The sequence below is a fragment of the Bubalus bubalis genome, chromosome 12, assembly GCF_019923935.1.
Source record: "Bubalus bubalis isolate 160015118507 breed Murrah chromosome 12, NDDB_SH_1, whole genome shotgun sequence".
NCBI lineage: Eukaryota > Metazoa > Chordata > Mammalia > Artiodactyla > Bovidae > Bubalus > Bubalus bubalis.
The window spans coordinates 1,678,680-1,696,240 of NC_059168.1; the positions used below are offsets into that span (position 1 = coordinate 1,678,680).

Sequence of the window (17,561 nt, forward strand, 5' to 3'; positions counted from 1 at the left end):
ATCTGTCACACCCTCCCATGTTCCACCCAGCACCATAAAAAGCTTGAACTCATGTTTCTTCTGCATTCTTCACATCGCGTGGGGGTGGCAACATGGCTTTGTTAAAACTTGCAGCTGACTAGTCCCATTCTTTCTAATTGATGACTTTTATTTTTTATTTGACATTTGACATGGATGTATATGCAAACGTGGAACAGAAAGTGTAACTCAAAGTTGTGACTTGAAAGTATATACATAAAAATAAAAGATTTTTGAAGTTTAACATGGCCAACTTATAGTTAGTTATAGTTAACTTATATACCATTAACTTATACTTACCATTAAGGAAATTTTCCTTAACATTCTTTTCAATAATTAAGCAAAACTCAAACTCTTCATTAGAGTGGTGAGTATACATTTAAAAAGCACAATCAGTTCAGTTCAGTCACGCCCAGTCGCTCAGTCATGTCCGACTCTTTGTGACCCCATGGACTACAGTACACCCAGCTTCCCTGTCCATCACCAACTCCGAGAGCCTGCTCAAATTCATGTCCATCGACCTGGTGATACCTCCAACCATCTCATCCTCTATCTTCCCCTTCTCTTCCTGCCTTCAACCTTGCCCAGCATCAGGGTCTTTTCCAATGAGTCAATTCTTTGTGTCAGGTGGCCAAAGTATTGGAGCTCCAGCTTCAGCACCCCAGGTTGGATCATAGGGGATTGTTTAATGAATACATTAAACAATGTATTCTTTCTTCTTTAATAGTCTACTACCAGAAACATTAATCGGAAGCATGTGCTGCGTTCATTTGTTGATATTCTATCGCCAGATTCTTGGAGATGTTCTCCTGAAAGACAGGATGAGCCTGAACAGTGCAGGTGAGACGTCTCTGTAGTCCCCTTACTTGTAACAGTGCCCCATGCTCTGAGTAAATGTGGCCTCTGCCAGCCTGTGTCTTCTGCTTCTCATGGTGACAGCTGGAGTGAAATATTCAGAAGAGCATCAGAGTGGGTTCTGTTCTTTACCATATGCACTTTTCACATCTTAAATTCTGGAGACTTAAAATCCAAATTTCATATATAATCATATCTTTCCCTTAATGTCTTTAATAATGTTTTTACTGTGTGTTTGGTATACATATCCTCTTTGGGAGAAGAGAACGAATTACCCCCAGATAACTGGTTTTAATGCGAGAAGTTTAAACATCAATAAAATTGGTGAGACCAAGTGAGAGGTATTCAGGGGTTCTATACTGCAGCTTTTTCGTCAGCTTGAAACGTTTCCCAGTAAAATGTTAAGAAGTAACTTTAAAAAATCAGTGAGTTGTCACACATGATTGTTCTTGGCCAGAGATTGGCATGTGTTGTAAGAATTGCCTCTACACAAGTTTCGTTTTACTGGATATTCTTTATTGAGTGGGTACTACACGCCAGGGCCCTGTCATGAATGAGACAGGACTGTCATCCTTATCCTGGTGGAGCCACAAACTCGAACACAAAATCATGTGAATAATCCTTTTTAACCTTAAATGTTCTGAAGGGAAATACACAACAAGAGCGTACACTAGGAAAACCTAAATTAATGTGGAGGATGAAGGAAGGCTTTTCCAAGCAAGGAATATGTAAGACAAGACCTGAGACAGGAGTGAGACATAAGGGGCGATGGGTGGGCTTGGATCCCTTCTGGCCAGAAGGACCAGCATGTCTGAAGACCCAAGGCCAGAAGGTGCTGAGTGCACTGGAGGAGTTGAAGTTGAAAGCAGGCAGTGTGGCCGGAATAGAGTAAGGAGAGAGAACCCCAGGTGGCGTAGCGCTCGTGGACAAACGAAGTTCGCGCTTAGACACGAGCTCTCTCCCAGGGACGCACTACCTGGGTAGGCAAGGAGAAATGGAGCTCAGAGAAGCGCCAGCGTTCCTCAGGGAATAGCTGTAACGCTAAAGGAGGCACAGTTTAAGCCTTTCAGTCATCACATGCCTTTGAATTTGTTTCGGTGCCTCTAGAAAAACTTCCTGAATGACATGACGCCTTAAAGAGGATAAGGCTTATTAGGTTTTTTTAATAGGTAAGAAGGCTACTCAGACTCGTTGACTTTATTTGGATCTGAGCATCCGAATAAGCCTAGTAAGACCTAGAGGAAGGATTTTTCTCAACTGAGAACCCAAGATTGTAGAACCGTTGCCCTTGCCATTGTGGAGTGTCCTTCCTGGTGTGCGTCTTGGCACGCACCCTTATTGACTGTGAAATGTGAGTGTTCTCCTGCATAGTATGGAGGCACATGGCCGTCTCCCGACTCCTTTCAACGTCACCACCACCATCTGTTGGCCCCAGGCTGAGGTCCTTCCCGGGCAACGGGCAACTAGGGCCAGGCCTGACCTGCCCGCCCTCTGCCGCCTTTACCTTGGTGCCTCCTGGTCCCGCTCAGCCTTCCAAGAGCATGGGTGCCTTGTAATTGGAAGACTCCTCTTACCACACCACACTTCAGTCATGAGGAGGAAAGGGAGGTAGGGAAAAACACAGAAAGAAAAATCAGGATTTTCCAGTCTTACTCTGTTCAGAGCCACCTTACTCCCATCCTGAAGGCTCTACTTGATACCAGACTCATTTCAGAACCCAGGAGTGTGGATGTGGAGACAGGTGGGGATGGGGGGGACAGGTTCCAGCCCCCCAAGAGGTGGAAGTGGGTAGAGTGTGTAATCAGCAAATCATCTGGCACAGTAATTTCAATCTGAATGAATATTTGTATTCATTCTATTGCCATAAGTTATGTTGGATGAAGCTTATATAAAATCCTTCCTGTTCTTCTGATTTTCAGACTTAATTAGTAATCCAGTGCTGGCTACCTTCCCCAAGCTCTTGGAGGAGTCGGACATAATGGATGCACTCAGGGTGGGTACTGTGTGTCATGATGGAGGCCTGCTGGGCCCCAGAAGGTCTTCATTTCATACTTCTGGGGGGCTAATTGAACTCTGGGTATTTTATTTCTTTAAAGAAGCTTTTCTGAAAACTTGTGCACAGATTAGAAAAATTTACTTGCAAATAAAAATGAAAGTGTTAGTCACTCAGCCGTGTCTGACTCTTTGCGACCCCGTGGACTGTAGCCTGCCAGGCTCCTCTGTCCATGGAATTCTCCAGGCAAGAATACTGGAGTGGGTAGCCATTCCCTTCTCCAGGGGATCTTTCTGACCCAGGGATCGAACCCCGGTCTCCTGTATTGCAGGGGATTCTTTACTGTCTGAGCCACCAGGGAAGCCTGCACTTCCTTCTGTCTCTCCCTGACCATTTCCTCACCTCAGCAGATACAATTGTACAGAAGTATGGTATTTGGCAGAGTTTTCTGTTTTCATGACTGTCTTACCTTAAAAGCTTAATGATATCTTACTGTTCAAGTGCTGTGTTGGTGCAGTTTGTATGGATATGTTAGTGTTTCACTGATTCTGTTCTTAGTTTTTTTTTTTAATTTTATGTATTTATTATTTTTGGTTGGGCGAGGTGCTTGCATGGGCTTTTCTCTGGTTACAGTGAGCAGGGGCTCTTCTCTAACTGCAGAATTCTCTAGTACCTGAGCTTCTCATGGCAGTGGCTTCTCTGGCTGCAGAGCACAGGCTCTGGCGTGCGTGGGTTTCCGTAGCTGTGCTCCTGGGCTCTAGAGCACACGCTCAGTAGATGTGGTGCACAGGCGTAGTTGATCCATGGCACATGGCGTCCTCCCGGAACAGGGATTGAACCCGTGTCTCCTGCACTCCTGTGTTGGCAGGCGTACTCTTTATCACGGAGCCACCAGGGAAGCATGTTAGATTAGTCCTGACTTGTAGCTTGTGAAGGGTCACTTGCTGACACATCCCGCCTGCTCCGTCTGGTTCTGGGTCCTTAGACTTGATGCCTAACTAGAGACCCACTCGTTACGTGAGCCGGTCCTATACCTCGTGTTTAACCCTGATGTAAGCTTACTTAGAGACGTGGCAAAGACTTGCGAAGACTCAGGTTAATCTAGTGTTTCTGTTTGCTTTTTAGAGTTCCTGGGCTGAGAAAGAGAGTACATTAAAAAGATCAGAGAAGGTAATGTGACGGTCTGCCCCAAACTTCACAGTTCTGTGCTCAGCATTCGCTGCACATCCTAATCACATGTCTTCTTTAGCTGGAGTAGCCACACTCCTAATCCCTGTTGACAGTTCAACCACGTTATTATGGTTCCAAAGACTCCTTCCAAGAAGGGCATGGGTGATCGAGTCTAAGCATTTAAAAAAATACTTGATCAACACAGTCATTTCAGACACACTTTTTTTTTTCCTTTCAATTTTTAGTGTCTTTATCTTCTCCCATGTTCCTTGGGGAGATTTTTTTTCTGTTTCTTTTTTATTTTTTAAATTATGAAAGTATGATAACACATTTACCGGAAACTTGGAAATAAATATAGAGCAAAGTTACGTACAATTTCACTGTATATTACAGTTATTTTTTTAAGTAGACAAATTAAGATTTTTAGTTGGTGTTTCAATATCAAGCTCTCAAAAATTAACAGAATGAATATGCAGGAAAGTAGAAGGATATAGTAGACCTGAAAAACACCATGAACCAGTTCAACATAATTAAGTGTACACAATTTTCCCACAACAGTAGGCTACAAGTTCTACTGAGCTTCCCATAGACTATAAAAGACACTGGAACATATCCAGAGACACAAAACAAGTACAAAAATTTCATGGTCTAAAGGTACTGAAATCATACAGACTCTGTTCTCTTGTGTTTCTAACTGTGGAATTATGTTAGAAATCAATACCAAAAATCTTTGAAAATAACCCACGTATCAAGTGCAATGTGACATTTACTGAGTCAGACCACTGAGTTTTATTGAACTGAGGGGAAGTTTCTAAGCCAAAATGTTCCAGCTGCCTATCAAATTTCTCTCATTAAAAAAAAAAAAAAATCCCTAGCTCTCAAAGTCCATATCAGGCCCAGAGAAGTAAGAGTTAAATTGGCATAAGCTGCCCCTCACATTGCGAGCACGCGTGACTGCATCCGTGGCCCAGCGCGTGTCGTTGCCAAGCAGACTCGCAGCAATCAGTGTGCAGCGGCTGACTCCTCTAGTCCAAGACTGACAAACTTTTTTGGTAAAGGGCCAGAGAGTAAATATTTTTGGCTTTGCGGGCCACATGCTCTGTGTCTCAAATACCCAGCTCTGCCTTTGTAATGCAAGGCAGCTACAGGCGGTATAAACACCTGAGTAGGGCCGGTTCTATGAGACTATTTAGAAAAAGAGATGGAGGTGGCTGCATGAGGCCCACAGTCCATGGTTTTTGGACTTTATCTTAAGGAACATGGGAGAACAAAGAAAGGCACTAAAAATTGAAAGGAAAAAAAAAGGTGTATATATTGTATCCTTATTTGAGCTTCCATTCGACCCAAATTGGCAGGTTTAATGCTGTTCTCGGTCAGTAGTGGACAGGTGCTGGGCCTCAGGCCTGTAGAAGCGGCCTCTCCAGCTCCCCCTGGAGGGGTCGTATCTCAGTGCACACCGCCTGCACCCCTGCAATGCCCACCTGAGCTGTGGAGCTGGGCTGCCTGCCCTTGGGATGTCACCTGGCTCCTGTTCTGGGGGAGGTGGGCTTGACAACAGCTCCTTTACTCCTTGGGCTCTTCCTCTGGATTTCAGGCAGGGTCGTTGCTGCCCTTCTCCTGTAACACCTTGAGCTAATCGGTGATCCAGCTGGCTGCGCCCTGTGTCCTCTTAGTTCCATTTACCTGGACCCGCACCCTTGTCCCCAGAATTAGACTCCAGTGCCCCAGTCTCCTTGATGGAATGCGCGAGATCCTCAGTGGAGCTCAGTGGGCGCCCTGGCTTCAAGGAGTCCCTCTCAGACCCTCAGGGAGAACCTCTGAGGAGGTTCTATCAGGTTCAGCGGGGAGCTGATAGAACACCTCGTTTGTCCCCGAGGTGACTCCTGCTGTGTCCACGTCCTGACTGAACAGCTGGTTCAGAGCCCGTTACCTGCCAGGCATCCCTGGCACTCTATCCCACCCCGTCCTTCGACGGCTTCTAGTTCGCAGAGTGCCTGGAATGTAGCGCTTGAGAGGTAACGGCCTGGGTCCGCTCGCAGTGACTGTTGTTGCGGGTGTTTTCCCAGGGAGACAGGGAGCTCCTGAAGGCGGTGTTCCTGCTGGTTTACCACGACTGTGCGCTCCCCCTGCTGCACTCTGCGCTCCTGCCCCCGTCTAGATGGGCAGAGGAGGAGACTGAAGCTGCCCGGTGGAAGGGCATCGCCGACTTCCTCAAGCAAAACCAGGAAAATGAGGGCGCCCTCCAGGTTCTGCTGTCGCCAGAGGGGGTCCACGAACCTTTCGACATTTCCGAGCAGACCTATGACTTCTTGGGTGAAAGAAGAAAGAACGTAGCCTGACAACAGTGGCCTTTGACCCTCGGGTCCTCGCTGAGCCTGATAGACCCTCCGCTATGCCCTGCAGTGGCCAAACCGGAACTAACGCCCCATCACTTTCCCGTACAGGCCACATTCTATAGGAAACATTTATCTGATAATTTGAATATGTGTCAGTACAGTAAAACAAATTTTTATAAGTAATATTGTATAAGTTTAAAGAGAATTTTTTTTTTTTTTTTCCAAAAAACAACCGCTGCATTTCTTTTAAAATTGAGCATAGTTGAGTACAATATATTGAGGATGGGATGGTCAGACAGCATCACTGACTGAATGGCCATGATTCTGAGCAAACTCTGGGAGACGGTGACGCACAGGGAGGCCTGGCGTGCTGCCGTCCGTGGGGCCATGAAGCGTCCAGCGCCGCTTAGTGGCGGAGCAGCAGCCACGTGGCTCGTGTGAAATGTGAGAGCTTCAGGTACACAACATAGTGATTGACAATTTTTAAAAATTATGTTCTATTTAAAGCTTTATAAAATACTGGCTGTATTCCCTGTATTGTACAAGATTTGCTTGCACTGTTTACTTGCACTGTATACTTAATAGCTTTATCTCTTAATCCCCTACGCCTATCTTTCCCATCCCCATTTTCCTCTCCCCACAGGTAACACGTTTGTTCTCTGTGTCTGCTTCTTTTTTTAAATGGAAGTATAATTGATTTCAATGTTGTGTTAATTTCTCCTGTAGAGCAAATGACTCCGTTACACATACATATATAGATTCTTTTTTAATATTCTTTCCCCTTACAGTTTATCACAGGATATTAGATATAGTTCCTTGTGCTATATTGTAGGACCTGTTGTCCATCCATTCTATATGTAATTTGTTGTTCTTTACTCACTAAGTCATGTCTGACTTTTTGCGACCCCACAGACTGAAACTCCAATACTTTGGCCACCTCATGTGAAGAGTTGACTCATTGGAAAAGAGCCTGATGCTGGGAGGGATTGGGGGCAGGAGGAGAAGGGGACGACAGAGGATGAGATGGCTGGATGGCATCACCGACTCGATGGACAAGAGTTTGAGTGAACTCCAGGAGATGGTGATGGACAGAGAGGCCTGGCATGCTGCGATTCATGGGGTCGCAAAGAGTTGGACATGAATGAGCGACTGAACTGAACTGAACTGACAGACTGTAACCTACCAGGCTCCTCTGTCCATGGGGTTTTCCAGGCAAGAATACTGGACTGGGTTGCCATTTCCTTCTCCAGGGGATCTTCCTGACCCAGGGATTGAACCTGCATCTCCTGCATTGGCAGGCAGATTCTTTACCACTGAGCCAGCAGGGAAGCCCTTCTATATGTAACACCAACTAACATTTAAGTTGACTATATCTATATATTTGTATAAAAGCAAGATTTTATCAAAAGTCAAATTTATGACTATTCAAGAAAGTGAAAATACAATCCACAGAATAGGAGAAGATATTTACAAATAATATATCTGATAAGTGTCTGGAATCCAGAATGGGGATTCCCCGGTGGCTCAGTGATAAAGAATCCACCTGCAATGCAGGAGACCCCTGAATTGGGAAGATCCCCCGGAGGAGGGCATGGCAACTCACTCTAGTATTCTTGCTTTAAAAATCCCATGGACAGAGGAGCCTGGAAGGCTGCAGCCGTGGAGTTGCAAAGAGTTGGACATGACAGAAGTGACTGAGCACGCACACACGCATGATTTTTGCTAATAAAATTTATGTTGTGAAATGAAATCAGGATAATCTATTTGAGAAAACTCACTTCAGTCTAACATTTGAACGTGCTCTCTCTTTTGCTCAGTTTCTCGGACATGTCTGACTCTTTTCCGACCCTGTGGTCTGTAACCCACCAGGCACCTCTGTTCACGAGATTTTTCAGTCAAGAATACTGGAGTGGGTCGCCATTTCCTCCTCCAGGGGATCTTCCCCACCCAGGGATCAAACCCAAATCTCCTGCATTGGCAGGCGGATTCTTTACCCCTGAGCCACCTGGGAAGCCCAGGTTTATTCTAATTAGATATGAAAACAAAATCCAGTTTTCCTTTTTCAAGCCTGTATAATTAGCGCTCATTAAAGAACAAACAAACAAAAACACTTCCAGGCTTTGGACAGTGTGTTGACCTACCTCTGTGTTTTGTTGCCTTTCAAACAGTCCTGTGGCGGCTGGTGAGCCGTCGCCAGCCTTTCACGTTAATGATAATAGTGCAGCTAGCGCTTGTTGGGCGCCTGCTGCGGCGTCCTCTTTACCAGGTTACCGCTCACAAGTGCTATAGGAGGCCCGCACTGGGTTCTCCAGTGTTATCAATACTGCTGCTGAAGAGACAGGCCAAGCAGATTTGGTAATTTGCCTAAGGTCAGAGGTAGTAAGTGGCACAGCTAATACACTGCATAGAGACATCAAATATAACTTTCTACAACCGAAGACGTTCCCCTCCTCAGTGGAGATGTTTAAAAATTGTACATGAAATATAACATGAGAAGTCTGTTGGACGAAAAATACAATCAAACCAGAGTTTAATCTAAATTATCAGAGTGCTGACTGAGGAACTTGTCTTGAAACGTACTGCCTTAAAGGAGGCATTTACTTTTTTTATTTTATTTTATTTGGCTGCACCATGCAGCGTGTGAGACCTTAGTTCCCTGGCCAGGGATCGAACTCAGGTCCCCTGCATCGGTCTTAACCACTGAACCACCAGGGCAGTGTCCTAAGAGGGGTTACTTTTAGAGCTCCATTGTATGACGAAATTCCTGGGCTGCATCTCACTTCAGTTCAGTTGCTCAGTCGTGTCCGACTCTTTGTGACCCCATGGACTGCAGCACACCAGGCCTCCCCGTCCATCACCAACTGCTGGAGTCTACCTAAACCCAAGTCCATTGAGTCGGTGATACCATCCAACCATCTCATCCTCTGTCGTCCCCTTCTCCTCCCACCTTCAATCTTTCCCAGCATCAGGGTCTTTTCCAATGAGTCAGTTCTTCCCATCAGGTGGCCAAAGTACTGGAGCTTCAGCTTCAGCATCAGTCCTTCCAAAGAATATTCAGGGTTGATTTCCTTTAAAATTGACTTGTTTGATCTACTTGCAGTCCAAGGGACTCTCAAGAGTGTTCTCCAATACCACAGTTCCAAAGCATCAATTCAACTTTCTTTATGGTCCAACTCTCACATCCATACATGACTAGCTTTGACTGCTAAGTCACGGCAGTCATGTCTGACTCTGTGCGACCCCATAGACAGCAGCCCAACAGGCTCCTCTGTCCCTGGGATTCTCCAGGCAAGAATACTGGAGTCGGTTGCCATTTCCTTCTCCAGTGCATGAAAGTGAAAAGTGAAAGTGAAGTTGCGCAGTTGTGTCCAACTCTTCGTGACCCCATCAACTGCAGCCTACCAGGCTCCTCCGTCCATGGGATTTTCCAGGCAAGAGTACTGGAGTGGGTGCCATTGCCTTCTCTGCTTTGACTAGACGGACCTTTGTCGGGAAAGTAATGTCTCTGCTTTTTAATATGCTGTCTAGATTGGTCATAGCTTTTCTTCCGGGAGCAAGAGTCTTAATTTCATGGCTGCAGTCACCATCTGCAGTGATTTCGGAAGCTAACATCTCAGTTAGCTTCTGCTAAACCCTTAAGGGAAACAATCTGGGCCTTCATCTCAGACGTTCACATGTGAAAGGGGTACAGATGTCACGAGAATGTGGCCTTGGAAAAGAGATTTCACTGTGTCTCCACCCCCAACCCCGCCCTCGGTGGTGTGTGGGAAGCAGCGTGTCCAGGCACCCCTCATCTGTCTAACATAACAAGCTGCCTCTCCAGTTCCCTAGGCTATGCCTGCCGCGCTCTGAGACTATGACCCTCCCCAGCTCCTGTGACAAGAAGGGGCTCCCACCTTTGCAAATGGAGGTGGTGTACAGAGTTTTCCCATCCTGTCAGGGTCGTCTCAGCTTAGGCCCCTGTTGTATTATATGCAGGAACACGAAACCCCGTCACTCCCCACCATGAAGGTCATTTTTCTATAGAATCTTTCATTCCTAATGGCCACATTTTCATCTTTCTTTAGGTTATTGTTAGCATCCAGTCAAAGGTGGGGCGTTTTATGAAAGAAATGATGGCCGGTGAATTCCTTTCAATGAATGCACAGCATAGAGAGAGGGAGCTTTCTTTAGAGGGTGTTTTCACAAACTGTCTTCTGTATTCATTTGAAATGTGTCATGACTGACGAATGTAGCCAACTTTAGTGTTTCTGACACATAAGAAAAACAGAGGAGAGCAAACAGTTTCAGTAAGGCTTGGGCCCAGAAGCGAGACTCAAAGGAGGTCAGCCTGCACGGAGGTGCCGGTTCCGTAGGGGCAAGGGCGGCTGTGCCAGCAAAAGACTGAAGTTCTCGCTTCAGTCAGCGCAGGATTTTTAAAAAAAGAGAACAAAACAATGAAACCTCTCTGGCTTTTCACTGCCACTTTTTAGCTTCCAAAACAGGAAGAGGTTGTCAAGGAGCCAAAAACATCCTGGAAGCCAGTCCTGGGGCAGGGGTTGTGTCTAGGAGTGTGACTCGGCAACAAAGCGACTTAACTGTGAACCCAGATTGGGGAACGGTGGAGGGACACGCAGTGCAGGGTGCCCCTGTGAGGGGAGTCCCCACGTCAGAACCATTGTTGGGGAGCAGGGTTCTGAACTGTAAATGATGCGACCCACCGCCCCCACCTCCAGCCTCATACGGTAGGTGGAGCGTCACATCCAACGGGTCTGCTGGAGGTGGTGGGAAATACTGCAATTCCCTCACCTGGGCTGCACGGTGATGGGTGGGGCACCTCAGAGCAGGTACCACCTCAGTCCCAGTGGGTTTTATGGTCTAAGACTGAGGCCAGGACAACTCACAAGGGGCTGGTTGAAACGCGTGACACCACATAACAAACGGAGCAGGTTTGACTTGCCAATGCAGTCGACATCTGGGTAACCCCAAGGGAACCGGGTGGGCACTGGAGGTGCCAGCTGCCAGCCCAGGGCTTTGTCAGCTCACAGTGCCACAGGACATCCCTCACCGTGGACTCGCTCACTTCCTCTGGTATGAAGCATTCCAAGTTGGGAGGTTTATTCGGGGCGTGGAGGTGACCAGAGCTGGCTGTCACCTAGCTGCTTTGTGTTCTGTTTCTTCAAAGCTGAGAATCCGAGGCAGAACCCTACTGACTCAAGACACCTCGTGTCTGAGGTTTACAATCACCCGTTTGTTCATTTGTTCATTCATTCACTCCGTGTTTGCTGGGCAGCTACTAGCTGCCTGCAATGCAGGAGACCTGGGTTCGATCCCTGGGTCTGGAAGATCCCCTAGAGAAGAGACTGGCAACCCTCTCCAGTATTCTTGCCTGGAGAATCCCATGGACAGAGGATCCTGGGGGTCTGCAGTGCATGGGTTGCAGAGAGTCGGACATGACTGAAATGACTCAGCACACACTACCCTCCAGGCACAGCATTTGGCTTTGAGGATGTGGTGGGAGCAGCCCCCACTGGGATCCCTGTCCTGACTTGATGATGCAGTGTGGAAGTGATCGTGTGTGAGAAGTGAAGAAGGGCACAGGCTTCCAGAGGGCCTCCCTCTGTGCCTTTCTGTTGTTCCGGACGCATCCAAATCTCAACAGTCCTGTAGCTGGGGTATTAAGAGCCCTGCAACACGCACTAAGTAAGGGTCAGCATAGGTGATCCTTCTAAGTCTCACTCTCCAAACACCACCATCCCATGTTGGGGACCACCATCTGCTCAGTTTGAATGAAACCCTCGCTCTCTGAACTCCCACCATTCGGTGTCTGACATTCAGGAATACATGGATTAAATAACACGTGGCTCCCTCAGCAGCCAGGCTTGCTGGCTGAAATTCTCTGTTGTTGTTTACGTCACTAAGTCGTATCTGACCCTGCAACCCCATGGGCTGGAGCAGCACATCAGGCTTCCCTGTCCTTCACTCTCTCCCTGAGTTTGCTCAGACTCATGTCCGTTGAGTTGGTGATGCCATCCAGACATCTCATCCTCTGAAATTCTGATATTTGAAGGCAATAATTGAGTAATCATTCAGATTTGGACGGGGAGGAGTGGGAGAAGTGATAAATGAACAGTGATGAAGGGCGGTGCTGTGTCGGGTAGGACAACGGAAGCCTCGGATTTTACGCCTCAGCGGCTGACGCTGAATGAGAGCACGTCGGGGTGCAGGCAGTGTGTGAGGTGGGGGTCAGAAATCACGGGGGGAAGACAGTTTGAACTCGGGACTTCGGAAACACGGCTAACGTGCAGTCCATTTCTCATGCTCTGGAGACAGACTGAACCTTAATCTCATTTGCGCCTGACTTTGCCAACGAAGATTAACTTTGCAGAACTTTGTCCTTTTGAAGAGGCCACTTGGGGCGATAACAAAAAGGACTCAAGGCTTTCTGAGCTCTTTACCGGGCAGGGCTCTCTGGGTGACCCCAAAATTGTCCCATGAGTCTATCCTCTTCCTGCCAGCTGCCCTCTGACCTTGAAAAATTCAGTGCCTGCCCAGGCTGCAAGGGCACTGGGAACCAGATGGCCCCAGACACAGCATTAACCACAGCCTCCTCCCAAGCCTGGTTATGTGTATTCTAACTCCCTCGTTTGAAGGTTGAAGTGACCTTGATTGGTTGAGAGAGTAATTGCAATGCAACTGTGTCTGAGTGAACAGGCCAGAGCCTGTGGGACATGAGTGTCCCTGTAGCAGTTTCACTTCCAGAAATCCAGAGCCTAGAGCTGTGTGCATGGGAGGTGTGCTGAGTGAGGTTAAGAAAAAAGCCAGCAGTGTGACCGCAACAGGCAGGGTTGACAGAGACGATCTAGGTCCTCTGTAGCATTGTTTAGCCACTGGATCAAGCCTCACCTGAAGCCAACATTTCCTCAACTTCTCACCTACCCAAGGTAATATGTCTTCTTGGTTGTTAAAACCAATTGGGATGGGTTATTCTAACATTTGTAGTAGGAGGAATGGGTACAATGTCTGTTCTTTCCCCGAGCATCTCTGGCTTTCTCCTAACCTGCCCCTTATCTGTTGGGTAACCAATAAATCTGTAAAATGTATAAGGTAACTTACTCACAAGGAGTCAGTTTAAGGAAGAAGAGACAAAAAAGAGAGAAGCAGTAGTCTTCAAAGTCTTTCTGACCAAGAGGGTAGAGTCAGTCATTTGAAAGCCTTTATTGAGTGCTTAACTTTGTGCCCAGAAATATTCAATATGAATAAAGTCACAGCTGCTCTGAAGCTAACATCTTAGGAAGGGGCAGGATGGGAGACAAGCAATAGGCAAACAAATCAATAAACAAAAATATGAGGGAGTGGGACTTCCCTGGTTGTCCAGGGGCTAAGACTCTGAGCCCCCAATGCAGGCGGCTCGGGTTCTATCCCTGATCAGGGAACTAGATTCTCCATGCTGCAACGATGCAGCCAAATAAATAAAGACATAAATTTTTTAAAAAATTTTGAGTAAGTGCTATGCAGAGAATCAAAACAGGTTGGTGGAGTTTGGGTTCTGGTCAAATAGAGATGGGTATTTCAGCGTTTTCTTCCCACTGAATGTGACAGAAGTCCTAGACACAATGCACGGAACAGTTTTCTAAGGACTCTGAAAATAAGTAGAAGTGGGAACATTTGGGAAGGAAAACAGAACTCCAAATACTACCAAACTAGTGGTGGGTAGTATCCCTTTTTTTTCCCCCCTGTAGTATCTCCAGGCCTCGGCTCAGAGCAACATGAAGTCCAGAATGTGCATGGGATACAGACAAAACACATCGCCAAAAAAGTGCTCCATTTCTGGGCTGAGGACTGGAACAGAGAGCCTGTACTGGTCAGACGGGGGCTTCCCTGTGGCTCATCGGTGAAGAATCTGCTTGCAATGCAAGAGACCCAGGTTCGGTCCCTGAGTCAAGAAGATCCCCTGGAGAAGGAAATGGAAACCCACTCCAGTATTCTTGCCTGGGAAATTCCATGGGCAGAGAAGCCGTGGGGTTGCAAAGAGTCAGATGTGACTTAGCCACTGGTCAGAGTATAGAAAACCTCTGTTTATTTATATTTTTTTCCCGTTCTCTTCTGCCCTCAAGCCTAGGCAATCTAGTGACTGTTGGGCAGTGGCAGCCAGACAGGTGTCTAAACTTTGAGGAGGAGAGCCCTTCTCTCTGACCAAAGGGACCGTAGACCTAATAGCATGGTGGCAAATCCCTCTTTCTCTCACTCTCGATTTCTCTCTGTATAAATATATCTTATTGCATTTTGGCCTGCATTGCAGGCAAATTCTTAACCAGCTGAGCAACCAGGGAAGCATAGCTGTCCCTAAACAACACACCAGAGGACTTTATAACTAAGCAGCACGGTCCCAGACTGATCCCAGGTCCAAGACTAGCACACACACCAAACAGATCTGAAAAGCGCTGCACAACTTTAAACGATGAACTGACATTGTTCAGGAGATTTCGTACCAGAGAAGGTAGGCAGGAACTTGCAGGCTGCATCTAATCAGGCCCGTTGCTGCTAAAACATAACAACATATTTAAAATTAATTTTTGGCTGCACTGGGTCTTCATTGATGCACACAGGCTTTTTCTAGTTGCAGCGAGTGGGGGCTGTTCTCTAGTTGCAGTTCGAGAGCTGCTCACTGTGGCGTCTTTTCTCCTTGAGGAGCGCAGGCTCAGAAGTTGTGGCACATGAACTTAGCCACCCTGTGGCATGTGGGATCTTCCCATTCCAGGATCGAATCATGTCCCCTGCATTGGCAGGTGGATTCTTAAGCACTGGACCACCAGGGAAGTCCCAACATTTCCTACAGATTTTAAAGAAGACCCATAATCCCATAACATAATGTTCAAATTTTCCAGGATACAATCCACAGTGACTTGATATTTGAAGACCTAGGAAAATCTCGATATCTTTCAAAGGGAAGCAACAAAAAGGAAGAGACAACAACTCTGAGATGACACAGTCGAATTGAGACACTGAAGTGGCTACTTACAGTCGTGCACCAAGAAGTCAGAGCAAAACCCCTCAAAATGAATAGATGGATAGACAGTCTCATTGGAGAAACATCTGATATGAAAAGAACCAAACTGAAGTTTGAGAAATAAAAAATAAAACCAAAGTGAAAAAATCAATTTGGATGGGCTCAACAACAGAATGGAGATGATAAAAAAAAAATTCAGTAAACTTATAGTTCAGTAGATCAATATAAATCAGTATAGATAGATCAATACAAATTGTCCAACTGAACAAAAGAAAGGAAATAGATTGAAAAAAAAAACAGATCTTTAAGTATCTGGGACAATTCCAAAAGTTCTAACATTCTCATTACCAGAGTCTCGGTAGAAGGATAGAAAGAGTGTGGTGCAGAAAAAAAATTTTTTTTGAAGAAATAATGGCTGAAAACTTTAAAAATTTGGTAAAAGACTTAGAAGGCAATGGCACCCCACTCCAGTACTCTTGCCTGGAAAATCCCATGGATGGAGGAGCCTGGTAGGCTGCAGTCCATGGGGTCACTAAGAGTCGGACAAGACTGAGCAAATTCACTTTCACTTTTCACTTTCATGCATTGGAGAAGGAAGTGGCAACCCACTCCAGTATTCTTGCCTGGAGAATCCCAGGGACGGGGGAGCCTGGTGGGCTGCCATCTATGGGGTCCCGCAGAGTCGGACACGACTGAAGAGACTTAGCAGCAGCAGCAGCAGTGAACACCAAAACAAGATAAACTCAGAGAAAGCCATGCCCAGCCATAACAGAATCAAAGAATAAAATGAAAGACAAAGGAAAAACAGTCTTGAAAGCAACCAAAGGAAAACAGTGCTTTCAATATAGGGAACAACAGTTTGAAGTACTGAGAATTTTGCATCAGAAATCAGAAGTCAGAAGGTGGTAGAACATTTTTTAAGTGTCGAAAGAAAACATGGATCTGATACCCCAGAATTCCATACTCTACAATAATACTGTTCAGGAACAAAGATACAGTCAAGACATTTTCAGATGAAGGAAAACTAAGGGAATTTATTGTCAACAGACTTGCTCTGAAAGAAATGCTGTTAATAAAGTTCTTTGGGCAGAAGGGGAAAGACACCAGAGGAAAGCTTGGGACATCTGGAATGAAGGAACAGCAGCAGAAATGGTAAATTGCTGCTGCTGCTGCTGCTGCTGCTGAGTCGCTTCAGTCGTGTCCGACTCTGTGTGACCCCATAGACGGCAACCCAACAGGCTCCCCCGTCCCTGGGATTCTCCAGGCAAGAACACTGGAGTGGGTTGCCATTTCCTTCTCCAGTGCATGAAAGTGATAAGTGAAAGTGAAGTCGCTCAGTTGTGTCTGACCCTCAGCGACCCCATGGATTCCAGGCTCTTCCGTCCATGGGATTTTCCAGGCAAGAGTACTGGAGTGGGGTGCCATTGCCTTCTCCGGGTAAATATCTAGGTAAACACAATAATTTTTTTCTCTTAAAATATGTATGATGGTTGAAAGCAAAAATCATAACATTATCTGATGTGATTTTCAACATATGCATCTATAATACATATAATCCCAGTGACTATGCCATACTTTGTTGCATATAATAAAACATGACTTGGCTAAATATAAAATGTTTGTGGGGGGTGGTTTAGTTGCTATGTCATGTTCAATTCTTTAAAACCACATGAACTGTAGCCTGCCAGTTTCCTCTGTCCATGGGGATTCTCCAGGCAAGAATACTGGAGTGGGTTGCCATTTCCTTCTCCAGGGGATCTTCCCAACCCCAGGCTCTAACCTGCGTCTCCCTCACTGGCAAGCAGATTCTTTACCACTGAGCCACCAGGAAAGCACTATAGAATCTTTAAAATATGCCATTTTTTTTTACAACTTTACATGGTCACATCTTCACTTCTTAACATACGAATTGTTTCAGAAGGTAGAAGTGGCTCAAGCTCTGTCAACCTCTCAGGAGCTCCAGCCTCAGGTGTTTGCAGATAAGAAATGAGCCGGAGAAAGATTCTTATCCTGCTTGCCTTCCCTGAGCTGTTCCCATGAACGCTGCGTTGTCGGTGGCCAAGTACAAGGTATCCTATGGCTCAAGACAGTGGCCACAGTGAGTTACAGCAGTCGGGAGAGGTGGCAAGAGGTGGGAGTCCTAGGCAGCACCTGCGTGCTGCGTCCGTCCTGCAGACGAGCTGGGGCTGGAAGGCTGGTG

The 17,561-nt window shown here is 46.3% G+C and overlaps 2 protein-coding genes across 6 annotated transcripts in view; both read left to right on the plus strand.

Moving 5' to 3' along the window:
• The window catches only part of NPHP1 (nephrocystin 1), a 68,634-nt gene extending 61,565 nt beyond the window's left edge, over positions 1-7,069 (plus strand). For 4 of the 5 annotated variants that reach the window (XM_044925581.2, XM_044925582.2, XM_044925580.2 and 1 more), the window contains exons 17-20: positions 746-858; positions 2,793-2,866; positions 3,992-4,036; positions 6,103-7,069. In XM_044925581.2, the coding sequence (XP_044781516.1) occupies positions 746-858; positions 2,793-2,866; positions 3,992-4,036; positions 6,103-6,375 (505 nt within the window). In that variant the 3' untranslated portion in view covers positions 6,376-7,069. The remainder of the gene's footprint in view (positions 1-745; positions 859-2,792; positions 2,867-3,991; positions 4,037-6,102) is intronic. The other variant, XR_006543170.1, reaches the window with a different exon arrangement.
• Positions 7,070-13,058: 5,989 nt separating this feature from the next.
• The window catches only part of MALL (mal, T cell differentiation protein like), a 38,808-nt gene continuing 34,305 nt past the window's right edge, over positions 13,059-17,561 (plus strand). The window contains exon 1 of the mRNA XM_006059832.4: positions 13,059-13,295. The gene's annotated coding sequence lies outside the window, so the exon portion shown is untranslated. The remainder of the gene's footprint in view (positions 13,296-17,561) is intronic.